Source organism: Rhinopithecus roxellana, chromosome 6 (genome assembly GCF_007565055.1).
Source record: "Rhinopithecus roxellana isolate Shanxi Qingling chromosome 6, ASM756505v1, whole genome shotgun sequence".
Lineage (NCBI taxonomy): Eukaryota > Metazoa > Chordata > Mammalia > Primates > Cercopithecidae > Rhinopithecus > Rhinopithecus roxellana.
In genome coordinates, this window is record NC_044554.1 from 6,001,597 (window position 1) to 6,029,416 (window position 27,820).

A 27,820-nucleotide genomic window follows, 5' to 3' on the forward strand; every position below is an offset into this window, starting at 1 on the left:
GGTGGCGGGGGGACGGGGACGGGTCCTTTTGTTCCTCAGGTGTGGAAAGTTGGGGCTTTCCTTTTGATTTAGTTCTAGGAAGTCAGCATGAATCAGCCTTAAGTTCCTTGCCTTCAGACCCTATTCTCCTGCCTCATGGCTATATAGTACAGAGTCTGTCACAGGCTACCCAGAAATGTACACAGAGACTGTTAACAGGCTACAGAACAGATTGGGAAAGGGTTCTGGGGTTGTGATCCTCACCAAGCATAGGCATCTTCCATCTCTGACATGTTAATGGTGGATGCCAATACTCTCACTACTGCCCCAGAAGCTTACTTTGCTGTTGGGGATGGGTTCTCGGTTTCTACAGTTGCTATACTCCTATAGGTGACCTGGGAGTGTAGCTTTCTGTACCTTTTTTGACTCATGGCTTCCAGCGGGTACACATGATTGGTTAAACAAGGGTTCAGCATTTCAGCCGCAGCCATTAGACTCTTAACTAAGGTGGGGAATTCTCCAAATACGGAAGGGGATTCAAATGGAAAGCATAATAAATATATATAAATGTCCATTAAAGGCAAGTTGAGTTGGACGTGATGACAATATATTTGAGTAGAAACATCTAGCAGTAGTTGGAAATGTGACACTGGTGTTCCCCAGAGAGCTAGTTACAGATTTGGGAAGTTGAGTTGTGATTGCTTTTAGGAGTCTAGAGAGAATCTAGCTCAAAATTTTCATCTACATATGCAGAATCTCAATCTGAGGGTTGTTAATTCCTATAGAAGTGCTGGCCACACCAACCCCCAACATCTATTATGAAAATTAGGAAATTCACACTCTATTATGGAAAATAGGAAAAATATAGATAATATATGCAAAATAAGTGGGAGGAGAGAACTAGGGATGTGGAGAGCCTATTGTACATTATTACTTTACAAGTATTTAAGTGTTAACTTTGTGTCAGGCACTATGCTAAGGTGATTTAATGTTTAGCAAAACCCGACACGTCCCGGCATTTGAGGAACTGAAGGGTTCTGAGGGCGGGCCTAAGGAGCTTGGGGCTGAGCTGGTTACAAAGCCATATATTATGCCATATATATTAAAGAGCAGCAACGCCTCCCGCAGTATTTACAGCCCACGCGTAGCAGTCCCGTCCGCCCTGTCCCCGTTTGGTCCAGCCCGAGGCGGTGGCCTAGATGCTTGACGGGCACTGTCAGCCTGATCTTTGGTGGTCTTCCCGCTGTCTGTTCTCAGCCACTGATTCCAGGTCCCAAGAGTCGACTTTGGCTCGAGGAAGTCAGGCGCCTTAGGTGGGGCAGTTGACACTCGCTGAGCGCCTTGCTCACCTCGGTGCGCGGCGGCGCGCGGGTTTGGGCGGGGAAGGGGCCGGGCCTCGGGAAGGACGCGCGCCGCGCAGTTTGACCCCGGCGGCGTTCCGTACCGTCGCGGATTTTTGGCGGCGGAAACATGGCGGTCGCGGCCGGGCCGGTAACGGAGAAAGTTTCCACAAACACTGGCCTGTATTAGCGCGTATGGGCTCGGGCCCTCGTTCCCCAAGACGTGCCGCCTCCCTGTTCTCAGTCGCAGGCTGAAGCCTTGTCTGCCCTCCCCCTTTTTGGTTTGGTTTTGGAACTGATTCCGAGGTTTGGGAGAGCGCGTTGGTGGCCACGGCCGAGTCAGGTAGGGAGAAATGGATGGACGGCAGGGCGGCGAGATCTAGGTACAGACACCGCCAAGGCTCCGTGTGGTGGACCCCAAGCTCCGCCCAGCCGGCCTCCCAGGGCCGGGGTAGGATACCTGTCCCTGGAGGAGTTGACAGTGGTGGTTGGAGATTGGAGGGTATGGGAGCGCCTCTCCGTATCTTGCCAGGGTTCCCCCTCAACAGGGCGCCACGTTGTGGTCGCGTTCTCCCGAGGTAGAGAATGGTGGAGAACAGCCAAGCTCCTTGTCGGACCTCCTACATCTTGCTAAAAGGAGGCCGAAAGGGAGAGAAATTGCTATTGCTGCTCTAGTGCCGAGGAGTTTAATATTCGAGATACCATTTTCCTCGTATGAGATGGCTCAAATAGTTATCAGTAACTCAGAACCGAAGCACTGAAATTCCCTGGCCGTTTTTTCAGTGTAGTTGTTTCAGCCTTGACACTTCTAGATGGGACAGAAAGTTTCTGAGTGAAAGATAATGCAAGTGATACGGTATGCCTCAAGTCATTCCCTAGAGGTAGGACATGGAGAGAGAATTGGTTTGGAAGAATTTGGGTGAATTAAGTAAAGACTGGTGGAAAGCTGAAAGAGAAACCAAACATTTATGGAATCTCCCTTAGTACTACCAGTTATTAGTTGTGAGATATTAGCTAAGTTCTGTATTTTCTTTATGCATTAATAAGTGTCCAATGGCGACCATTGTTGTTACATGTAGTTATTTCTGTATTAGTCTTTATTTTTCAACAAGCATTTATTGAATACCTTCTTGATGCCGAATTTTTACTAGTCACTGGGTGTACAGTATTGAAGACAAACCCTCAGAGACCTTTTGATCTAGTGGGAGAAGCAGACATGAAATAAGTGATGGTATGTAACAGAGAAAGTACGGGGGTCATGTAATGGGAAGGGGGCAAGGATAATCTCTTAAGAAAATGTTTTATCTGAGACCTGAAAAGTTGGAGTAAGCCAGGTGTGAGCACTGGGGTGGGGCCAGGAGGAGGAAAAGGAGTGTACCTGGCTTGGGAATAGCATTTGTGCAGTTTGTAATTGAAAGGTCAGTAAGTTTGGAAAACAAACTGTGAGAGGAAGAGTGGTAACAGATGAGGCAGGAGAGTTATTCAGGCCCAACACGGAGAGCCTTATAAGGCGTTGAAGGAGTTTTGACTTTATTGTTAAGGGTGATGGGACGCCATTGGAGCATTTTACATAGTGGAGTGCTACATTTTTGTTTTAAAAAGTACACTTCTTAGAAAGGGCAAGAGTGGATACAGGGAAATGTTCAACATGATGGTGGCCAAAATCGGGATGGTGACCCTGGGGACGAGAAGTAGAAACACTTAAAAAATGTTTAGGAAGAATAGTAGACAGGACTTGGTGAGGGTTAAATGTAGATGATGGTGGAGAGGAGGGTTAGAGTAGTATGTAAGGCTTTATTAAATAATCAGACTCTGGCAGTGATTAGTTAATTTATCCCATATGCATATTGAATCTTCTATGCTCCATTTTAATCTACCTCTGGAATAATTGTCCATTGAATCATTAATGATGGCAAACCAATTGAAAAGGATTGTAATGTTTTTCTATTATTCTCTAACTCAGGCTGTCTTTTGAAGAAGATCAGGATGGGGAAAGACTTTTGTAAATTAGCCATTTAAAAACAATCTGCCATGTTGATTTTGGTCCGTCAGAAGGTAACTGCGTATATTGCATTATATGGATGCACTGTACTTGACTAATTTTTTTTTTTTACATGTTTACATTTACTTTGTTTCCAGGTATTTACCTCTGTTAACAGTGCAGAACAGAGCTGGTGCTTCAGTTTCTATAGTAGATTAATATATGTGTGCACTTAAGTAGAGAGATAATAATTGAAGACATAGAAATAAATGACATTGCTTAGAGAAAGTATGTAGTGAGAGAAAAGCCTAGGTTTGGGGTTGAACATTACAAAGGATGGATTGAGAATGAAGAGCCTTCAAGGAGACAGAGGAGGGGAAACCAATGAATTAAGAAAAAAAATCTGGAGACTTAGTCTTTGGATGCCCACGAAAAGGAATGGTTTGGAAAGAGAGAGAAGTCAACAATGTAAGTTTGTTTAAAGAATATGCAGGATACGGCCGGGCGCAGTAGCTCACGCCTGTAATCCTAGCACTTCAGGAGGCCAAGGCCGGCGGATCACCTGAGGTCGGGAGTTGGAGAGCAGCCTGACCAACATGGAGAAACCCTGTCTCTACTAAAAATGCAAAATTAGCTGGGTGTGGTGGCACATGCCTGTAATCCCAGCTACTTGGGAGGCTGAGGCAGGAGAATCTCTTTAACCTGGGAGGCCGAGGTTGCGGTGAGACGAGATCACTCCATTGTATTCCAGCCTGGGCAACAAGAGTGAAACTCCGTCTCAAAAAAAAAAAAAGGCCAGGCGCAGTAGCTTGTGCCTGTAATCCCAGAACTTTGGATGGCGAGGCCGGTGGATCACCTGATGTGAGGAGTTTGAGACCAGCGTGGCCAATATGGTGAAACCCCATCTCTACTAAAAATACAAAAATTAACTGGACATGGTGATGGGCGCCTGTAATCCCAGCTACTCTGGAGGCTGAGGCAGGAGAATCGCTTGAACCCGATAGTCAGAGGTTGCAGGAGAATCGCCTGAACCCGATAGTCGGAGGTTGCAGCAAGCCGAGATCCTGACACTGCACTCGGCCTGGACAACAGATCGAGACTCCGTTCCCCCATCTCCCCCCCAACCCCCCAAAAAAGAGTATGCAGGATACTGAGTGAAAAGTATCCATTGGATTTAGGAATTTACAGGTCATTTCAGCACTTAGCAGAGCAGTTGTGTGGTGGGAAACACCATTTAGTGGTTTGAAAAGTGAGTGGGTAAGTAAAGCAACTACCTTCCAGCTGTCAAAAGGACACAAGATTGAGTTTCATACAGGATATGGGGATTAGCAAGGATTGTTTTTGTTTTGTTTCTTTTTTTGGTATTGTTTTTAAAAGAAACAGGTTTATAAATGTTTAAATACTAATAGATAAAAGTGAGAGTTTGCGGAGAGGAGAGAGTCTGATGTTCTGGAAGAGGCAGAAGGAAAGATGCACAATATGGCTGAAAGATTTAACCTTAGAGAGAGAAGCAACAGCCTTCTTTCCTTATATTTGTACATATAAGCAGAGATGGGTTTGTGGACTTGGTAACTCAAGTGAACTCCCTTTTGATGACTCTCTAGGAGGCAGAATCATCTGGTGAGAATGCAATAGGAAGAAGTAGGGTATCAGAGATTTGAAGAGAGTAAGTAGGGTTTTGAGTAGTCACAAGAATGGAGAAGAATGTTGACCAGGGAAGGATGTTGCATGGATTTAGAGTGGTACTATTTAGCCTAGTGTGTGATTTTTTTTCCCTCCTGTCCAGCAGTGTTCAGTAGTCTGAGCCCAGATTGTACCATCAGCTCTTTGAGGATAAATATTCTAATGTATTTGTTGAATTATTTTATAACACACAATAGTGATGTTTTTAAAAAACCTCAGTGCATTCCAGATTTTGTCAGTTTCTCACACTCAAGTTAAAAAGATAAACCAAAATATACCAAAGGAAGACATTTTCTTTAACATTATGTGGTACCTTAAGACATAAGTGAATACAAATTTAATTAAGGCAAATCAGTTGGAATACTTAAATAGACTTAGTTGTAAAAATTTTTTTAAAAAAATGCTTGTTGAACATATAAAAGCAAAGTAAGTAATAATACTTGGAACTTCCCAGAGACGCTAAGGTTGCTTTAGTAACATTCCTCTCCAGCCAAATGAGTACTAAGAGTTGATTCTAGGTTCTCATATTTCTCTTGAGCCTTTTAGTGTACAGCTATTAAGAAAGTACAAATAAACTAATCACAAACTAGTATTTTTTGTTTGTTTGTTTGTTTGTTTTTTGGAGGCAGAGTCTCACTCTATCCCCCAGGCTGGAATCCAGTGGCGCAATCTCGGCTCACTGCAACCTCCGCCTCCTGGGTTCAAGCGATTCTCCTGCCTCAGCCTCTCGAGTAGCTGGGATTACAGATGCCTGCCACCACACCCAGCTAATTTTTGTATTTTTAGTAGAGACGGGGTTTTGTCATGTTGGCCAGGCTGGTCTCTAACTCCTGACCTCAAGTGATCCGCCTGCCTCTGCCTCCCAAAGTTCTGGGATCATAGGAGAGAGCCACCATGCCTGGCTCTAGTTTCTTTTTAAGTATCTGATTGGGTTCTCTTTAGATAGAGTTACCATGAACCATTGATCAGTTCTTTTGAAACAGTATACTAGGAAATTTTGAAGAATTATAATAGATGGTTAAATCATTTTTTGACTACTGTCATTTTTTAGGTGTGACTTTTGGAAGCTTTAATTTCCTGGGTCCTCTAACAAATAATTGTAGTAACATTTGTTTAAGTAGAATTGAAAAGTTCTTCATTTACTTTATAATGACTATAGAATGAGCATTTCAGTTTTTCATTTTTGACTTGGAATTGATCAGGAATTGGTTTCTATAGAGATAGTGTTTAGTAGAGTAATTTAATAGAGGTAAAAGTACAGGGAGAATTATGGCTCAACTTTAGGGACTAAGTAACTTTGATTCTGGTGAGTTTATTAGTTAAACAATGTAAAGACCTTGTGTAACATTCTAGAGCTGCCTTGTAAAAAGATGTAGGGGATATTTGGCAGGTAGTAATGGTTGCTGTTACTACTAGTATATACAAGTGCTTTTCAAATTAGAGGTAACAATGAAGTCCTTCATTTGCTTTAAGAACTAAGTAGCTGTATGTTGTACCAAAACCCGCTACAATCTAAGCTAAAGCTAACATATCACATTTCCTTGTTGTTGAAAAAACAGATATTTAAACCAGAATGGATTAGGTGAATTCTTCACTATCTCTGGAAGAACAATTCTATTCATGCAGTCATAGCATATGATGAGTAGAAGGCACAGCCATGTCTGTTTGGATAAACTGCCAAGTTTTAAGCCAGAAACAGTAATCATTAAGATATTGCAAATCAGGTTGTAAACTGGATTTCAGTTTTTAAACTGGATTTTTTCACTTTTTATATGCATCTTTATATAAAATAATGAGTAAATTATATAAAATTAACTGAAATATTTTCTTTTGCTTTTTAGATCACTATAAACAAAATTTCCATGAGAGAAAATGTTGAAATAGGAGTTGCGGATACACTGGATATACCGGATGAAATACAAGCAGTTAATTTTTGTCACGTGAGGGAAAAGCCCACATTGCTGGTTACATGTGTAAATCACTGCGTTACTGCTTTAGTCATTGTCTCTATTTAGCAATGACAAGACTGGAAGAAGTAAATAGAGAAGTGAACATGCATTCTTCAGTGCGGTATCTTGGCTATTTAGCCAGAATCAATTTATTGGTTGCTATATGCTTAGGTCTATACGTAAGATGGGAAAAAACAGCAAATTCCTTAATTTTGGTAATTTTTATTCTTGGTCTTTTTGTTCTTGGAATCGCCAGCATACTCTATTATTATTTTTCAATGGAAGCAGCAAGTTTAAGTCTCTCCAATCTTTGGTTTGGATTCTTGCTTGGCCTCCTATGTTTTCTTGATAATTCATCCTTTAAAAATGATGTAAAAGAAGAATCAACCAAATATTTGCTTCTGACATCCATAGTATTAAGGATATTGTGCTCTCTGGTGGAGAGAATTTCTGGTTACGTCCGTCATCGACCCACTTTACTAACCACAATTGAATTTCTGGAGCTTGTTGGATTTGCCATTGCCAGCACAACTATGTTGGTGGAGAAGTCTCTGAGTGTCATTTTGCTTGTTGTGGCTCTGGCTATGCTGATTATTGATCTGAGAATGAAATCTTTCTTAGCTATTCCAAACTTAGTTATTTTTGCAGTTTTGTTATTTTTTTCCTCATTGGAAACTCCCAAAAATCCGATTGCTTTTGCATGTTTTTTTATTTGCCTGATAACTGATCCTTTCCTTGACATTTATTTTAGTGGACTTTCAGTAACTGAAAGATGGAAACCCTTTTTGTACCGTGGAAGAATTTGCAGAAGACTTTCAGTTGTTTTTGCTGGAATGATTGAGCTTACATTTTTTATTCTTTCAGCATTTAAACTTAGAGACACTCATCTCTGGTATTTTGTAATACCTGGCTTTTCCATTTTTGGAATTTTCTGGATGATTTGTCATATTATTTTTCTTTTAACTCTTTGGGGATTCCATACCAAATTAAATGACTGCCATAAAGTATATTTTACCCACAGGACAGATTACAATAGCCTTGATAGAATCATGGCATCCAAAGGGATGCGCCATTTTTGCTTGATTTCTGAGCAGTTGGTGTTTTTTAGTCTTCTTGCAACAGCGATTTTGGGAGCAGTTTCCTGGCAGGTAAGCTTATTGTTTGTCCATCAACCCAATGACATGTAATAAAATGCTAACTTCAATAATTGAAATTAAAGTTGTAAGGTCAAGTTCCTGATTTCAAAAGGATACTCATATTTGCTCTTATTTAATTTTGTTCATGGAATTGAAGCACTGAATGTGTTTCAAGAGGATAATTTGTTTGATCTTTAGCAAAGAAGTACCAAAATGTTATGAACACTCAGCATTGAGATGCCTCCCACTTCCTGACTGTTCATTAGTGAAACATTCATCGATTAAAAAGTCTTAGAAAACTAACATTTGGAAAGTATTTAAAGATAGTATTCTGATCCTTTCATTATACCCATGAGGAAACTGAAAGCCAAAGAAGACACATCCAGAGTCACTAATACTGGCAGGAACAAGGTTACTTAATTTCTGTCTATTCCCTGGACTCCTCACTGTAACATGTTTCTTTTATGTAGCCATTTCTCTGAAGATTTTATATAAAAGGTGTTAGATATGTAACTATATATCAGTTGCTTATAGATTAGAGGTTATCCTAAGAAAGAAAACATGGGTTTCACAGTAACTTTGCTGCCCAGAAATGTTTTCTAAAAGGTTCTTGTAGACAAAGACATTTGTACAGTTGGCGTTTGCATCTGCAGTATTAACAAACCCAGTCTTCCATTAATTGAGCATGTATTGACTATGCACTATATGCCAGGCACTGTAGTGGGTGCGGAAGATCTCAGGATGTCTGTCAAAGGTGGCACAGTCTCCAATGGGAGGAGGAAGAGGCTGGCATGTAAACAAACAATTATGATTACAGTGTGATAAATACTATAATCTGTGTACGTCAGGCTGGGATGTGGGGCATAAAGGAAAGTCATCTCTGCTTGGTGCAGCTCTCTGTAACAGTTTGTTGCTGCTGAGTGATTTCTAGAGGACAGTCAGCTCTGCTTGGTGCAGCTCTCTGCTTTGTAACAGTTTGTTGCTGCTGAGTGATTTCTAGAAGTGTGTTTTGAAGAGGGAGATGTGGAGACTTGCCTGGACATGGTGCTTTCTAGTCAGCTGGGCTAGGGGCAGGGATCCTGGTGGGAGTCAACCAAATGAGGAAAACATCTTGGGTGTGGCCTGAGGATATTGTCCTTACTTTGCTCTACTTGCTAGTGTTGGGTACTATCAGAATTATGATGATGATGTCTAAAACTCAAGCATGAGTTTTCCTCCCTCTTCCTTGCCTCTCTTCCTGCTAGCTCCGTTCCCAGCCCTAAATACTTTTTCTTTTCCAAGTCAGCCTCATTCATGCTGGATGCCATTCCAGGCTGTCAAATTCTGTTATCCAAAATATTAATATTTTCTTGGTCTCCAAACTTTTTCTTATCTAGTGGTCTTCAGATATGGTGTGTACCACTGGAGGTACACAAAAACTTTCCAAGGAGTCTGTCAGCAGAGATAATTTTAAGAGCATCAGTTTCCTGATTTACACCTTCGATTCTGCTCTTTCCTAAAGTTGATCTATTTGAGAATCCCTTGATTTAGATGTAGGGTGATAGCATTGTGGTTTTAATTTATGTCTCTAATGATTAATGATGTTGAGCATCTTTTTATGTGTGTATTAGCCATTTACTTTGTTGTTTCAATATTCACATCTTTTGCTTATTTTAAAGCTGGGTTATTTGTCTTGATTGAGTTTTAAGAGTTCCTTATATATTCTGGATACAAGCCCTTTGTTAGATAAATGATTTGGAAATGTTTACTCCTGGTCTGGCTTCCATTTTTATTTTCTGAATGACACTTTTTGAAGAGTTTTCAAGACTAAAAGTTTTTAATTTTACAGAATCCAATTTATCCACTTTTTCTTATATGGGCTCTGCTTTTAGTAGCTTATCTAAGAAGTCTTTGCTCAACACTAGGTCACAGTTCTTTCAAAAGCATTATTGTTTTAACTGTTACATTTAGGTGTATGATCCATTTTGAGTTATAGTATGAGATAAGGATCTAAGTTTGTTTTTTTTTTAAATATATAAATGTCTCATTGTTCCCAGCACCATTTGTTGAAAAGATTAACATTTCCCCTATTGAATTGCCTTGGTGCCTTGTTTAAAATCAATTAAACATAAATGTAAGGTTGTATTTTTGAGTTCTTTTGTTATACTGACCTGTATGTCTCCCGTTATGTTAGTACTATGCCACCTGGTGAGATGTTTTCTAATTTCCTTTGAAATTTCTTCTTTGACTCATGGGTTATTTATAAGTTTGTTGTGTGATATCCTAATATTTGGAAGTTTCTCACATTTCTTTCCGTTGATTTCTAATTCCATGTGGCTGGAGAACATTGTATGATTTTAGTCTTTTAGGCCACTTGCTTTGTGGCATGGCATGTTTTATTCCATGTTCACTTGAAAATAATGAGTCTTCTGTTGTTGGGTACAGTGTACTATAAATATCAGCTAGATTAAGTTGGTTGGTAGTGTTATTCATATATCTATAGCCTTGTTAATTTTCTGTCTAGTTCTGTAACAGAGAGATTAAAATCTCTATTATAGTTCCTCAATTGTCTACTTCCTTTTTCAATTCTCTTTTTTTTTTTTTGCTTCATGTGTTTTGAAGCACTGTTCCTAGATGTAAATGCATCTTTGTTATGTCTTCTTACCATATTAACTTTTGTAATTATGGTAAACAGCATAGTTGAGTAGTTAAAACAGAGATTGCAATGACCTGCAAAAGAAAATATTAACTATCTGCGCCCCCCTCTGTTTTTTTTTTTTTGACACGGACTTTCACTCTTGTCACCAAGGCTGCAGTGCAAAGGCGCCATTTCTGCTCACTGCAACCTCCGCCTCCTGGATTCAAGTAATTCTCCTGTCTCAGCCTCTCAAGTAGCTGGGATTACAGGCACCCGCCACTAGGCCTGGCTAATTTTTGTATTTTTGGTAGAGACGGGGTTTCGCCATGTTGGCCAGGCTGGTCTCTAACTCCTGACCTCTGGTAATCCGCCTGCCTCGGACTCCCAAAGTGCTGGGATTACAGGTATGAGCCACTGCACCTGGCCCCCTATCTGGCCCTTTTAAGAAAAAGTTTGCCAACCTTTTTTCTAGACCAGTGTTTCTCAGTCCTCAGTATGCATGTGAATCATGTAGGGATCTTGTTAAAATTCTGAAGATTGGAATTCAGTAATTTTGGGGAAGAACATGAGACTCTGTGTCTCTAAAAAATCTTCAACGTGATGCAAACACTTCCGGTCACCAGCGTACTCATTTAGTGGCAATATATTCATTTAGCTATTCAAGACCAGTGTAAATCTACATGAGTTGTGTCTGCATTCCCCAATTGTTTGCTATTTGGAAACTGCTGCCCATGGCATAGGCATTATGCCTTAAAGGTAACTAAATTTTTTTGACTTAATTTAACCAATCCTCTGTAGAAAGATTTCAAACTCTGCTCTGCCCAGTGTTCTGTGAGATGTTAGTGAGTGTACTCTGAGAAAAAAATGTTCAAAGTACAGAAAGAAAAACATTTCCAAACTAACTTGACCGTGAAGTCCTTGCTCTACCCTCATTACTTACATTACACACCTCCCCATACCCATACCTTTTAACCTCTATGTGAAACATAATTTGGGAAGTATCTGCTGAATTTATACATGTTCCAGACCTCTTGAATAATGAAAGAACCAGAAAATTATGTAGAAAGGCAAATAATTAAGAGCTTTGTTAGGACATGACTGTTTTGGGGATAACATCATCATTTAATGCAAATAAATTCTGAGGGCTCTCTCAGATTATTTAAATTGGATTTTAATTGATTTTTAAAATTGAACTATTTTTACTTATTTCCTAAATGATATTAAGTTTTTAATATAATCTAAAACCATTTGTCATATTTCTGTGAGAGTAATACTAAGGTACGAAACCAATTTTTCTCACTGTCCCATTAAAATATCCTTCAGTCTATTTTCACTAGAAAAACTGTGCCACTGATTAGGTGAGGGCAGACCCAATGTGCCAAGAAAAAAATGAGGAATTAAAGAAGGCTTTGAGCAGATCAGTTTGCCAGCTATGACAGAATCTATGAAAGTAGACATAGACTGAAATCAAGAAGGCTAGCCAGGAGCAAGAGATAAGGACTTGGACTAAGGTGATAGGGAAAAGGGCTATGATAAGGATAAAACTGAGAGTATTATCAGAGGAAAAACTAATAGATTTTGTTGAGAAGTAAATTTAAAGCGAATTTTATATTAGTTGATAAAATGTGAAGTTGAAAGTTCGGACGTGGTAGATAGTCAAAATGTTAAAAAGATGTTGAGAAACTGAAGAGAGCAGATAAGAATGTAGGATGAGAGAAGACATGATGATGGATCTCACTGAGGTAATGACCTAGTGGACATTTGGAATTTATTAAATACCTTATAGGTTTCTTTATCTTTTAAAATATACTTTTAGGGACTCAAATGTACTTTTGTTTTACTATTAGAGAAGTAAAAACATGCAAGATTAACATGCCTTATGGAGCACAGTTGTAATTTAGATCATAATTCCAAAAAATGGGTTTAGCCATTTTTTTTAAGGTTTTGCATATGAAAACTTTTGGGTTTTGTTTTACTTAGCTTAACATAAAAATTTTTTTATTAAGGAAAAATTTACATATAGAAACATTCACCTTTTTTAGTGTGTAATTCTGTGATTTTGACAAACACATATATTTGTGTGACCACCACTACCACAGTCAATGTGTAGAGCAGTTAAATCACCACCAAAATTCCCTCTTGCTTCCTTGTAGTCAGTCCTTCTCCCAACCCCCAGGTACTTGGCAACCTGATTTGTTTTCCGTTCCTAGAAATTTTCCTTTTCCAGAATGTCATATTCATAAAATCATTTAACATTGCAGTCTTTTGAGCCTGACTTTTGTTTTTGAGACAGGGTTTTGCTCTGCAGTGTGGGCTAGAGTACAGTGGCACAATCATGGCTCACTGCAGCCTCGACCTCCTGGGCTCAAGCAGTCCTCCCTGCCTTGGCCTTCCAAAGTGCTGGGATTATAGGTGTGAGCCACTGCACCTGGCCCTAAGTCTGATTTCTTATTTACATCATTTGAGATTCATCTGTGTTACTGTGTGCCATCAGTAAGTTAGTTACTTTTATTGTGAGCAATATCCCATTGTATGGATGTTCCAGTTTATCCCTTACCCAGTTGAGAGACACTGAAATTATTTGTAGTTTTTTGGTAATTATGAATAAAGCTGCTATAAACCTTTGTAGACAAGGTTTTGTGTTAACATAAGCTTTTATTTTAGTGTGATGTGGGATTGCTGGGTCATGTGGAAAGCATTTGTTTTAACTTTATACTGCCATACATATGTATTTCTAATCTACAGAATAAGCTCGTGACATAAATTATCTATGTATATATTCCAGAAATCAAGACTGAAAAGGTTAATTAACTTATTCATGTACACATAGCAAGTGGCTGAGCTGGGATTGAACCAAAGTCTAACTCTGAAGCTTGGGTCCTTTCCACTATGCCCTACTTCTTCTGCATAAAGAAGTCATTTGACTTTAAAATTATACAGTAGTCTTCATAATGTTCTTAAATTTCCTGAACCAAGCAAAGTTTTGAAAGTTGCCTGTGGTTTCTTAAAGCTAGATTTCTCACAGTCTCTCCATTTATATATTGCTGCATTTATGTATTCTATTTCTTAGTTGGGCTTTACTTTCTTTAGGCTTCTATGTATGTTTTCCAAATCTGGTTTGCATAAGGTGACTCATAAAAAAATACTTCTAAACAAACAAGCCGTATATGTTTATGTAAATGTTACATTTTAAAAACGACATTGCATAAAGAAATTTTGTTCCTGTTACCTGAAAAATTTTAGGATATGAAACGTTGAATACTTTGACCGTGACTTGAAAGCCCAGCTGGATAGAGATCTAATAACTAGTAACAACTTTTATTCAAAGGGCATTACTTACAGGTTGTTTATTGGTCTTCTTTTGTGCTGACTTTGTATCTGCTCTGAAATATGAGCCATGTCTTAAAATTTGATAGTGAGCTGAGGATAATTTGGAGAAGCAAAGGAGAAAAAGTACTTATAGGCTTTAATCAATTGATCTTATTTGTTACTTGGAATTAAGGTGTAAGGAGTACTCCAAAGTCACAAATGACTTCTAGATTGAAGCTATAGAGTAAAGGTTTGCAGGCCAATAAAAGTGAAGGTCTCTGAAAGTGGCAAGTGGATAAAACATCCTACATTTATTTTGGCTTCCCCTGGACATACTTGCCATCTGTTCAGTTAAAATTATGAATTTTTGTATTGCCAAAACATTAACTTGTGCGTGATCTTAATAGAATATTTAATACTGTTTTTCTAAGCTTGCTTTTTCAAAATAACCTAATAGAAGTGCTTAATGATTTTTTCCTGATAAATTTGCTTTATTAAAAATGTATGACAGGGCCAGGCACGATGACTCATGTTTGTAATTCCAACAGTTTGGGAGGCCAAGGCGGGAGGATTGCTTGAACCCAGGAGTTTGAGACCAGCTTGGGCAACATAGGGAGACCTCGTCTCTACAAAAATGAAAAAATTAGCCAGGCATGGTGGTGCATTCGCCTGTGGTCCCAGGCTACTTGGGGGGCTGAGGTGGCAGGATCACATGAGCCTGAGAGGTTGAGGCTGCAGTGAATTGTGATCATGCCACTGCACTCCAGCCTGGATGACAGAGTGAGACCCTGTCAATCAGCATAAAATTCTCAGTTTCTAAGATTTTTTAATATAAAAAGCAAGTAGTAACAGATCATCTGTTATTTATGAATTGTGATCAGTAAACCCCCGAATATCTACTTATTTAGTCCTACTGTATCAAATATCATCGTCAGTGTTACATAACCAACATTAGGGTACTGAATAACATCAATATCAATTAACATTTTAATTGGAATTTTGGATTATTAGGCTTTTCATTTAAGTCATCTACAAATTGATTGGCAATTGAACTTTATCATTTGCTTAGTTTGCTGCTAAATGAAACCGTTCAATACCTTTTCTAATAGTAAAAACATACTGAAGATGAGAAGCACTGGTTTAGAAAAAATATGTAAATATATAAAATGTAATAGCCTGGAAATCAATCATCAGAAAATTGGAACTGATTCCATTTGTAAGAACAGAAACATAAAATAAGTTTTAAACTTACCAAACTTTTATTTTAAAATTATTGTAAACCTCAATGTAGGTTATAAAGGAAGACTTGAATAAATGGAAAAACACACCATACTTCCTGGGATGAAAAGACTCGATGCTGGGCCTTGCAGACATTTGTATACATAGAGGAAACTGTTTTCAAAGCTGAGCTGCACTTTTGGCCCCCTCAAGAGTGGCAAAAATAAAAGCCAAGCCCAGGGCCTCCAGAAGTGAGATCTCTGGTAAATTACCTCCCATTTTACGCTTACACAGTGAAAGAAGAGGGTGGAGCCATGTGTGTTATAGCCCTTTCATGAACTTGCTTTCTGCCGTTGTGTCCTGTTGGTGGTTCAACCTGGGATTCAGTGGTCAAACCCGAATTAAGATATGTAGACTCGTGATGTCCGCAGCTCTCTGGAAGAAACAATTGTCCCTAGGAGAAAGTGTCATTATCTAGGCCTAAAATTAATAATAATGTAATTTTTATATCCAGCGTTCAGCTTATAAATTTAACCAGGTACACACACACACACACACACAGCACCAAGCGCAAGAAGCAGCAAAATCAACAGACAACAGAAAAAAATCTTTAGGTATTGGAATTATCAAACAGAAAACCATCATGCTAAGTTGCAAAAATAAAAGGAGAGATCAGGACATAATGGTAGTATACTGGAAACTTTAAAAAATGACAGGGCAGATTTTAAAAAGAACTAAATAGAAATTTTAGGATCAGGAAATAAATTATTTCAGTGTTACAAACATAACATTAGACAAAGCTGAATTGAGCATTAGTGACCTGGAAGATACAGTTCAGAAGAAGCTATACAAGAAGCAGCATGAAAGAGGAGAAGTATGGAAAATAGTGAACAGAAGGAAAGGATAAGACTCAGAGGATATGTTAAGAAGATCTCATATTTGTTTGATTAGAGTCCCAAAAATAGAGGGAAGAAATGAAAACCAAAGGACATGTGAAAGGATAAAAAATAGACCAACAGAACAGAAGAAGAGAGACCAAAAACAGATCCGTGAATACTTATGACAAAAGTGGCACTGTAATGTGGAGTGGTTGATATTTTCAGTAATTGCTGCTTGGACAATTGAGTGTTTCTGTAGAAGAAAAACTTGGGCCATTATCATAAAATCAATTATATTTGGACTATAGATTTAAATGTGAAAGGCAAAACAATAAAGCCTTTAGAGGATAATGTTAAAATATCTTCTTAATGGTTGGATAGAGGGATTTTTTTCAACAAGGCATAAAGTGACTATATTATAATTAAGAACTCTTGTTAAGCAAAAAACAGCATTAAGGTAGTCACAGAGTCACCAGCAAAAGACTTTCATTTAAACTGTGTTCAAAACCAAACAAAGCTAAATCAATGAAGAAAAGATCAACCTCATAGAAAGGTGGGCATAATATTTAACACTTCATCACAGATGATACCCACGTGGTGAAAGGTACTTAACCTCATTAATAATCAGAACTTGATATTTATTCTAGTTTTGGTATAATGGCAAACTGTAAGCAGTTTAAATACCAATAATAGGATCCACCAATTAAAGTTTTATATGTATTATAGGAATGCCATTTGATCTTTACAAGTGACTTAGAGTTATGTAAGCTTAGATTAAAATGTTCACAGATTAGGTATCCCATTTCGGTAAAAAAAATACACATGAATATATATTTGTGAAAAATACATTGCATGAAGTCTGGGAATATTTCAGAGTAATTGTGCGTATAGATGATGGTATTTGGAATGATTTTAATCACATATCTTTTTTACTTATTTGTATTTTATAGTGTTTCTAAATGGAGCATGTACTGTGTTATTTATGTCATTGACAAAATAGGATGTACCAAAATAGGGCAGTATATTCATTTTTCTATTGCAGGAATAAATTTTTTAATTAAATTTTGATCAAATGAACCACCCCTTAGTGTTAAAAGCATGTGTTCATGCACCTAGGCATATAGTATGTGCAGTAGCAATACAGAAAGAATGTGATAGTTTAATATTCTAAAGGTATGTTCAAGTGACTATCCATTTTCTTTTCACTTAAATGAGTCTTAATTTTTTCTGCTTTTTCATTGCGGTTAATACCTGATTGCCTTCTCCTTATTTCTTCTGCCTCTCTACTTTCCATTCTGCTTTTACAATGCTTATATGTCCTTAAATTTTCTTCTGTTAAAATTTTGATTGCACATCTAGAGAGTTCAGTGCTTTATAAGGTAAACTATATCATATAAACGGAATTCATTTTTATAGCTTTAGAGTCTTAAATTTCCTTAAGAATTTATACAGAAAGAATGTAGAAATAATGTAATCGTTTAATATTCTAAAGATATGTTCAAGTGACTGTCATCCATTTTCTTTTCACTAAAAATGAGTATTAATTTTTTCTGCTTTTTCATTGCAATTGATGCCTGATTGCCTCCTCCTTATTTCTTCTGCTTCTCTACTTCCCATTCTGCTTTTACAATGCTTACGTGTCCTTAATATTTTCTTCTGTTAAAATTTTGAATTTGTACATCTAGACAGTTCAGTGCTTTATAAGGTAAACTATACCATATAAATGGAATTAGTTTTTAAGCTTTAGGGTCTTAAATTTCCTTAAGAATTTATTTTCATAATTTCATGGGGAAAAAATGAGCCCTTTCTAAAGTACCCTTTTTGATAAAGTAAATAAATCTGTTATTTGAAAAATGACATAGGCACATGGGTTTTAACAAGATACTTGTTATCTGGCATTTTCTCTGTCATATCTAAGAGTGGTTTTGTTTGTTTTTTTTTCTTCTAGTTTGGATAGGATGTTATTTGACAAATCTTTTTTAAAAATGATATGCTGTGTTTTGCCACAACTTTCAAAAAAACAGAGATAAATTTAGGATTTATTGCACTAGTTAGCTCATCCATGTATACTTGCCTGCTTTAACTGAACATTGTTTTTAGATCATTAATTGTTCCTTTTATCCTTTTTGAAAGTAGAAGCTAAAAAATGTAAATCAATGTGCATGTATGTAAATATATACACATATGTACGTGTACTGTGTAAACATGTTTTGGATTTCTTTTAGCCAACAAATGGAATTTTCTTGAGCATGTTTCTAATTGTTTTGCCATTGGAATCCATGGCTCATGGGCTCTTCCATGAATTGGGTAACTGTTTAGGAGGAACATCTGTTGGATATGCTATTGTGATTCCCACCAACTTCTGCAGGTACAGTAATCTAGTATAGTTAGTGGTAACTATTCAGTTCATAACATTTTCTTAATATTTATATGAATAAAATATAGCTCCTTTTCAAAACCGTATTTTCAAAATATAACTTTTGCGTTTCTTCCAGATTTTTAACAAACTTTATTCCAAGTGATAATATCTTCAGAGTTCAATTGAAATATTTTGATAAATATGATAAGCTTATATTTTAGCTAGAAACCATAAAATATTCATGTGTAACTTTTCTGAGGAAAGATCTTACCCTAAAGGGAATATTTTGTTTAAGAAAGTGTCCTCTGGCCAGGCGCGGTGGCTCACACCTGTAATCCCAGCACTTTAGGAGGCTGAGGTGGGCGGATCACCTGAGGTCAGGAGTTTGAGACCAGCCTGGCCAACATGGTGAAACCCCATCTCTACTAAAAATACAAAAATTAGCCGAGGGTGGTGGCAGGCACCTGTAATCCCAGCTACTCGGGAGGCTGAGGCAGGAGAATCACTTGAACCTGGGAGGCGAACGTTGCAGTGAGCTAAGATCGCACCATTGCACTCCAGCCTGGGGAACAAGAGCAAGACTTCGTCTCAAAACAAAAAAAAGTCCGAAACAACATAGTGAAATATAATAAAATGTGCACTGGGCCTGAGAGGCTGGAGGTCTAGTTCTGTGTTACCTTCAGTACATTAGAACTCTGAACCTTATTATCTGTCTTTACCTAAAGACATCATTCCTGTTCATCTGACAGGAATGGTATGAAGAACTAAAAAAAAAAAAAATGAATGTAAAAACACTCTGCACACTGAAAAGTGCCATACAAATACTAGGAATTCAGAGGATTGGCAGTGAAGTTTAATAAATGTTTATTGCAGTTTTATTCCAAAATAAATTTTACCCACAAAGGTGGTGACATCTGTATAAAGCTGTAAATGTGCTAAATTTTGTTTTTTATTTTATAGCTAAATACCTTTAAAATAGTTATTTGCCATAAATGAATTCTGATGACAGTTTTCATCACACTTTCCCTGGGGGAGGGGAGAGTTGAAGTAAAGTTTTTTTTCTAATTTCAAGTATTTAACATAAAAATCTCCAAATAGACTATTTGTAGGAAATAAAGACTTAATCAAAAGTCGAAGGTTCAAGAACTGAGGGAAACAGATTTGGAAATGTCCCATAAAGTGAGAAATGACAACCTTGTAGAAAGAAAGAATGTATGGAAATAGTAATATGCACAGTTAGATATTTATTATATTGTAATTTTTTTAAATGTAGTGCTTACTCTTTTGTGACTGTAATTTTAAAAGTTAGTAGAATACTATTGATGGTACATGAAGCAAAATCTAAGGTTTTCAAAAATCCTGACAGAAATCCCTTTTCTGGATAGGAATGATGGTTTTTTCTTTCTCAATATTAATGGTATTTTGCTAGTTATAAAACTTGCTTTATCTACTAGAGTACCGTTTTATATTTGTTCCAGGAGCAAATCTAAGTCTTCAACTAGTGTTCAGTATAAAGCAATGGACCTAAATTTTAATAACTTTTTAAATGCCTATTAATAATTTCTTCTATTTATGTACCTTAAGTTAATGAAATTTGAACACAATTTTTATAGATTATTTTTCAATACAGAAATATATAATTAAAATATTGCTTTTATATTTTGTGTGTTATAATATTTTTAAACAATAGTTTTTTCATAGTCCCCACCCAGATGTTCTTGAAACAGTGTAATCCTGCTTTTAAAAAGCCTTGTCCAATATCTGTCATGTAAGAAAATACAAATAAGGAACAAAGAGTAGTACTATCTACATTTGGAGGTATTATCCCAGCTTTTAATTTGATTATTGTTTTAATGATAGTGAGTATTTAGAAACCAGGTTTTGATTTTCTAAGCTTAATTCTTAGTACTATAGGAATTTTAGAAAGGATAATTTTTTTTAAAAAGCCTGCCTCTTAGCAGCAACTATATTATAACTGATTCTTAGATAATCAGTTATAAATGACAGATGAGAATGTGATACAGAATGAATACTTCTTAAACACCAAAATAATTGTTTTTTCTCCTACTTCAGTCCTGATGGTCAGCCAACACTGCTTCCCCCAGAACATGTACAGGAGTTAAATTTGAGGTCTACTGGCATGCTGAATGCTATCCAAAGATTTTTTGCATATCATATGATTGAGACCTATGGATGTGACTATTCCACAAGTGGACTGTCATTTGATACGCTGCATTCCAAACTGAAAGCTTTCCTCGAACTTCGGACTGTGGATGGACCCAGACATGATACGTATATTTTGTATTACAGTGGGCACACCCATGGTACAGGAGAGTGGGCTCTAGCAGGTAAACTCACCTTTGGCAGTTTCACTATTGTAAAGATACACATGTATATGTAGAAATCTGTACTTCACACACAGTCATTAAATTTCCAGGATTCTTAGTTTACTGAACTGTACATATGACTTTAATTTGTTTTTCTTTGCTCTAGCATCCCTGTTTAGCCATCTCTAATGATAAGATTCAGAAATATGTCTTGTAGTGATTAGAAGGAAAAAATGCTTTGAGACTTACAGTTTCCCTGAAAATATTTTCAGAATTGCTAAATATATTTTTCAGAAGCTGATAAACTTCGTTGACTAGTATTTTTAAGTTTTGAAATGTTATGGATGCAGATTTCAGTAGTCCTTCACATCTGTAGTTTTATTTATGTTTATAAAGCTCACCAAAATTTTAAACAGCAGATCATGTAGTATGTGGGAGTAGCATTTAGGTTAGGAGACCTTGGTTCTGGTCCTAATTTGCCACAACTGTGTTATTTTAGGCAAGTTAATTAACTTCTGTTGGCTTCAGTTTTCTCGCCTGTAAAATAAGGCAGTAATTTTAAATGATCATTGAATTTTATTCTAAGGTACAAAATTCTGTAGGGATTGTTTTGCATTTGAAAAATCATAAAATAACTTTGGTTTACATGCATTATGGGAAATAGAAAACTTCTTAGTTATTGCCAAGAGAGAAATGAGATCTCTTTATATAATATATAAATTTATCAGGCTTTCCAACTATTAATAGAGAGTAAGTGAAGGGCTTTGTTTTATAAATTGTTACTTGCTTAGGACCTATAACAGAGCCCAATACATAGTAGAGGATCCTTAAGTAGCTGATAGATGAAATCATTGAATACATCATTAAAAAAGAAAGGTAATTTTCTTATTTTAGATTAGAAATAGTTATTTTAGATTTAATTACATGATTTTTTTCCATAAAAGAGTATAGATGTTTTAAACCAAGAATGTATAAATAATAAAACAGTCATGAATAAATTGGAAACATTCATGATGAAGAAAAAGATAAATAGAAGTAGGATGGAAGGACAGAGGCAGAGTTGCCAATATAAGAACTCCAGAAAGAAACAAACAAAAGGTTAAGATAGAAATGATTTTAAACCAGTGTGATCTCACTAATTTCATGTCAGATTTGTAACTGGAGTTTTTATCCTAAAGAGAAATATTTTTTTGAAATTTTTCTTTTTTGCAAATAAATATTGAATAACTCAGTGGCCTTCTAGTAGAAAGACGAGCTAAAATTTATTGGACACATTTTAAGCATCAGCTTACTGTACCTAGTACCTTACACACATTGTTAGTCTTTATGTGAAATCCTTTGAGATGGATACCACTACTTCTGTTATCTTCATTTTTGAAAGGATGAAATGAAAATTATAAGTTGTTATGCAACTTATGATTTAAGACCAGATCTGCCCGGTTCCTAAAGTGTATTTTTCCCCCCACTGTACCATGTTGTTTCCAAGGGTGAAAGCCGTGATGATAAAGAAATGGCATGTTCTGGTTAAATGGATATTTTTGTTAGCCTGGGTCACCCATTTCAAAAAATTAGAATGTACAAGACTAAAAGATGTATTGAGCGTTAAAACTACTTGAATATAGTTTATAAAATCATTTATTTGACTATAACTTTTTAATTACAATGTAGAAAACATCTTTTTAACCTTTATGGCTACTTCAGTTTCAGGTAAAGTATAACATTCTGTGTATTCCAACTCAGAGCACAAGAGAAAGCTTTAGTCAATTAAAATAGTCTTTACAGAGATAGAATTTTAGATCTAAAAGTAGGGATTACTGAAAACTTACTGTAATCCTTATAATAATAAACTCTACCCAGATCAAATGGAAAAAACAGGGCTAATTTTTGGTGGCCATGCATATATCCCTAGTTATTTTAAAGTGTTATAAGAGAGTAATTTTAGAAGTAAGTTTTTTGTGTGTGTTTATATGAAAGATTTATTACTTAATGGAAACACTTTTCAAAAAGTTTGCAGTTTTCTTAAGTAATTTAAAATTCATTAAGTATTTCTTAAAGATAGCTATGGAAATCAATTCTAGATGTTCATTTACTAATTCTTATATCAGCGTTTTATTTTTCTAAGAAAATAAAAAAATAAACACTAAGATACACACATATATATGTATCAGTTTTTCTAAATTTTCATTCATCATTAAGTTAGGAATAATTTTTGAAGACTTTAAGAACTCTAAAATAGAGTTGTATTTTAGGTAAATGTTTAGCAGTTACATTCTAGAATTATGTCTTTATAATTTTTTTGAAGTATGCTACCAGTAAATTGACCATTACAGAATTCATCTGTTAGCTAAGATTTGTTCTTGTGTAACTTTGAGAGCTTATTATAAGAAGTTTAAAAAAATCGAGAGAGAAAGCACACTGATCTCCCTTCCCTGAGAAAGGTAGATTTTATCTTGTAATTCAGCAACTGCACACTGTCAAGCATGGCCTGAGGCATCTGGCATACTTGTGGGTAGTCATGTTGAACCAGGCCCAGAAAAGCCTGCTTTTCAGTTAGTTCATGCCCTGACCTGCTTTAGACATAACCCTCAAGGGCTGATTCTGCCTCACAAATAATATTGAATATCTCTGCTCTGAGGAAAATGCTTTAATCTATTCCAAATTACATGACAAAGAGCTTTAAGCTCTGCTAATTTATTAATAGTTGGGGTTTTTTTGTTTTGCTTTGTTTTTTGTTGTTGTTTTTTCAGCCGACTTTGAAATAGGAAACATCACAACTGGATTTTAGTTGGGTTAGCAAGTTAGTAGCAGACCCAGTATTAATATCACTGTGGGAAAAAGAATCTATATTTGCCTTTTATCCCATACATACTTAGAATATGTAGTCTTCTTATATTTATGGAGTTTCATGATATGGAACCTAATATTTTTGCCTCTGCTTGAGGATAGAAAACAATCATGGTAATTACAAGAGAGACAGAAATAAATGGAAAAAATGTACATAATTTATAAAGTAGTTTGTTACAAATAAAGCCTTTAAAAAGCAGTCTCAATTACTTGAAATGCATCAGGTGGCTGTTATCTTAGATAGATGTAAGTACTTTGAATCTGGGCCAAAAGCCAAATGTAGCATAGAACCTATTCATAGGAGAAAGCAGAGCAAAAGAAGAGAAATCGTTTAGAAAACTTTAATGCTGCTTTAAGTCTCTTGTTGATATCTAAAGAGCATTTATGTAAGAGAATTAGGGTAGAATATGCTAAAGAGTATTTATTGAAATTGTGGATGGCATGTTGGGCAATGATGTTTTGTGGCAGATGGAATTTATATAATAGTTTTTGTAATCTGTGTCATCCTCTGATCTCTAGAGAAATTTAATAGAGCTGGCAATAATGGAGAGTTAACGTTTGGCCATTTTTGAAAAAGTATCTTTTGGAGGTATCAGTGGAATAACACATTAGTAATATGTGGAGACATGTACTGAAATACTGTCTCTGAGATAATATGTGTGAGTGTTAGAGCCATTAATAAAACACGTTTATTTTCATGTTCTTAAGCTATTGTGGGCTGATTAATAAAACATTAATCAATTACACATAAAGAATATGATAGAATCCCAATTCTAAAGGATTCTCTCTCTGGTGGTGTCCATTTTTAATGGTGAAACCAAGAGGACAGCTGATTTGGGGGAAATATGTATTCTGGAGTTAGGTTGTTGGATCTTGTGCTGACAGATTGTAAAAGTAACTTATGCTCAATGTAAAAATTTCAGAAAAGTATTTTAAAAACCACCTGGAAGTGAAACACCTAGCAATAGCTGCTGTTGTAATTTTTGTAGATGCCCTGTCATGCTTTTTCTAATACATTTGCTCATCAATAAATTTTCTTTATAAATATTTTGTTATAAGATTTCCTCCTAAAGTTTTAGGACATAGTTTATTTCCATTTCTCAAATGGGAAAGAAGTCTTTTTTGTAATTTTTTGTCCCTATGTCTGTTCTTTTCTTAGGATAGATTCGTAGAATTGGAATGATCATTATCAGTGTACCATTGAGGCAGGGCCAAATGAGGTGTGGGTGGCAGTTGCCTCAGGCACAAAACATAAGGGAATGCCAAAAAACTCAATAATCAAAATGAACATTTTAATGTAGTACACTTAAAAATCAAAATTAATGCAAAAAAGATCCACAATGAACTAGATGTAAAACTGTAGTCAGAAGTTTATTTACTTTATAACTTTCTGGGTATATATTTTTTTAATCCCTTGTTCTTCAGCTATAAAACTGATTTAAATGTAAATCTGTTCTTAAACTCATTCTTGTACAGGTAGGAATAGGGTTTATTTTCATTCAGTAGGTACCTACGTATGAGGAAGAGAAGGAAACAGTGATACAGAATGGGGGCCAAACTTTTTCTGTAAAGGGCCAGATATTTTTGGCTCTGTGGGTTTAGATCCCTGTTGCAGCTATTCAGCTCTGCTACTTTAGAGCAATAGCAGCCATAGACAGTGTAAATGAATGAATGTAGTTGTGTTCCAATAAACTGTTATTTATGAAAATAATTATATGAAACTTAAATTGCATACAATTTTTACTGTCACAAAATATTCTGATTTTCTTTCAACCATGTAAAAATACAAAATCAACTCTTAGCTTTCAGGCCATACAGAAAGAGGTGGCAGGCTGGATGTGGCCCATGAGTTGTAGTTGCTGCCCCTGGTATAGAATGTTAGCTTTTCTGTATAGTTGTTTTCACTAAATACAAAGTATTTTCTTAATTTATACTAGCAGATTCCTTTTTATATGTAATTAATACGGATTTTTTTTTTTACCTGAAGTTGAAAATCTGTTGTAAAAAATATCTTTTCAAAAGATACTTTGAAAGTGTCATTTAAATACTTTATTTTTTGCTTATTTAATTCTAAGAACTTAAGGAAAATACATGTAAGATGAGTATGTTCCCACTAGGAGAAAATGATTAAGAGGGTTTTCTTAATGAGAGGCTGCAGAAATTATTGCTGCATTGAATTTTCTCTTGTTCACAGGTGGAGATACACTACGCCTTGACACACTTTTAGAATGGTGGAGAGAAAAGAACGGTTCCTTCTGTTCCCGGCTTATTATTGTGTTAGACAGCGAAAATTCAACCCCTTGGGTGAAAGAAGTGAGGAAAATTAATGACCAGTATATTGCAGTGCAAGGAGCAGAGTTGGTAAAAACAGTAGATATTGAAGAAGCTGACCCGCCACAGCTAGGTGACTTTACAAAAGACTGGGTAGAATATAACTGCAACTCCAGTAATAACATCTGCTGGACTGAAAAGGGACGCACAGTGAAAGCAGTATACGGTGTGTCAAAACGGTGGAGTGACTACACTCTGCATTTGCCAACGGGAAGCGATGTGGCCAAGCACTGGATGTTACACTTTCCTCGTATTACATATCCCCTAGTACATTTGGCAAATTGGTTATGCGGTCTGAACCTTTTTTGGATCTGCAAAACTTGTTTTAGGTGCTTGAAAAGATTAAGAATGAGTTGGTTTCTTCCTACTGTGCTGGACACAGGACAAGGCTTCAAACTTGTCAAATCTTAATTTGGACCCCAAAGCGGAATATTAATAAGCACTCATACTACCAATTATCACTAACTTGCCATTTTTTGTATGCTGTATTTTTATTTGTGGAAAATACCTTGCTACTTCTGTAGCTGCTCTCACTTTGTCTTTTCTTAAGTAATTATGGTATATGTAAGGTGTTGGGAAAAAACATTTTATAATGAAAGTATGTAGGGAGTCAAATGCTGACTGTAAATGCATAAGAGATGTTAAAAATAACACTGCACTTTCAGGAATGTTTGCTTATGGTCCTGATTAGTAAGAAAACAGTTGTCTGTGCTCTGCAATGGCCAATGATGAATTACTAATGCCTTATTTTCTAGGCATATAATAGTTTAGAGAATGTAGACCAGATAAATTTGTTTACTATTTTAAGAAAACTACCAGTTTACTTACAGAAGATTCTTTTTTCCACACAGTAGGTTTCATCCAAGACCATTTGAAGAACTGCAAACTCTTTCTCTTAGAAAAGAAAGAGGGCTACCTAAAATAAACACAAAATTTGCTTCTACTCCATCACACTCAGATGTCTTGGTTGTGACCTATTACCAGTGTAGCAGAGAACCCAAGTTACATTTTAGATCAAAACATTGTTTATGTCGGTATTGTTAAAAGGCTAGCGCCTACAAATTGCCCTTTCATGCTTTGGTCAGGGGGCCCTGAAAACACTGGTAATATTAAGAGTCTTTCTCAGGGTAACTTAATGTTTTCTTAATGAACAATGTTTCCAGCTACAAATTCTTCCAATAAACTGTCTTCCTTTTTGAAGAGTACTCTCATAGAAGAAATTTAGCAGTTTCTCATTTACTGACTCAATCTGTTTTAAGTATTCAGAAAAGATTTTGATCCCGATTGAGTTAATGCTCTGCCATGAAAATTATTTTTCTGATCCTTGTTAGTGATAACATTTTTTTTCTACTGAAGGTCAAAGGATAGGAAACAAGTCATTTCTCTTCTTGTATACATGTAGTGTATTATGTAAAAAAGTATTCATATTGGCAATTTTAGTTAGGCATAATAGTGTGGTTGTAATTTTTAAAACTTAGTGTTTGTCTTATTAAAGCAGGCACTGATCAGGGTATCTTCTAAGAGGTAATTCACTTCTAATTCCTTTCCAATAATTATTACATTCTAAATTTTCATCTATGAGAAATAACAAGAAGGGAATAGAACTAAATTGGAGAATAATCTAATCTTCATTGTTTAAATGGTTTGACTTCTCACCATTGAAGCCATTTTTTCTAGCCTCAGCAAGAGGAAATAATGCCTCCACTATTTTCTACCTGGTGACTTGAAAATTGAACTTTTCAGTTAGGAAGAAGAGTCGGGGAACTTGTATACCACTATCTATCTATGCAGCATTGTTATAGTCCAATTCTGTCTGTGTTTTGAGTATGATCTTCCTAATGCTCTAAATAAAATTTTGTTAAAAATTAA

At 36.2% G+C, this 27,820-nt stretch overlaps 1 protein-coding gene across 5 annotated transcripts; it reads left to right on the forward strand.

Moving 5' to 3' along the window:
- Positions 1-1,397: 1,397 nt before the first annotated feature.
- Positions 1,398-27,820, forward strand: TMEM168 (transmembrane protein 168). 5 transcript variants are annotated; one of them, XM_030932829.1, is made up of 7 exons: positions 1,444-1,662; positions 2,471-2,550; positions 3,283-3,374; positions 6,825-8,080; positions 18,316-18,458; positions 20,523-20,797; positions 25,815-26,362. In XM_030932829.1, exons 4-7 carry the CDS (start codon positions 6,953-6,955, stop codon positions 26,360-26,362), a joined length of 2,094 nt encoding a protein of 697 aa, XP_030788689.1. In that variant the 5' UTR covers positions 1,444-1,662; positions 2,471-2,550; positions 3,283-3,374; positions 6,825-6,952. The 5 variants fall into 5 exon arrangements, with proteins under 5 accessions (XP_010372929.2, XP_030788690.1, XP_010372930.2 ...); XM_030932830.1 differs by lacking the exon at positions 2,471-2,550 and having other exon boundaries at positions 1,428-1,662; positions 25,815-26,474; XM_010374628.2 differs by having other exon boundaries at positions 1,431-2,550; positions 25,815-27,820.

Excerpts from the sequence above, each read along its gene's own strand:
- TMEM168 (XM_010374627.2), top strand. The coding sequence starts at position 6,953 with ATGTGTAAATCACTGCGTTACTGCTTTAGTCATTGTCTCTATTTAGCA. Across the intron at positions 8,081-18,315 it reads TGGGAGCAGTTTCCTGGCAG|CCAACAAATGGAATTTTCTT; the intron begins GTAAGCTTATTG and ends GATTTCTTTTAG. Across the intron at positions 18,459-20,522 it reads ATTCCCACCAACTTCTGCAG|TCCTGATGGTCAGCCAACAC; the intron begins GTACAGTAATCT and ends CTCCTACTTCAG.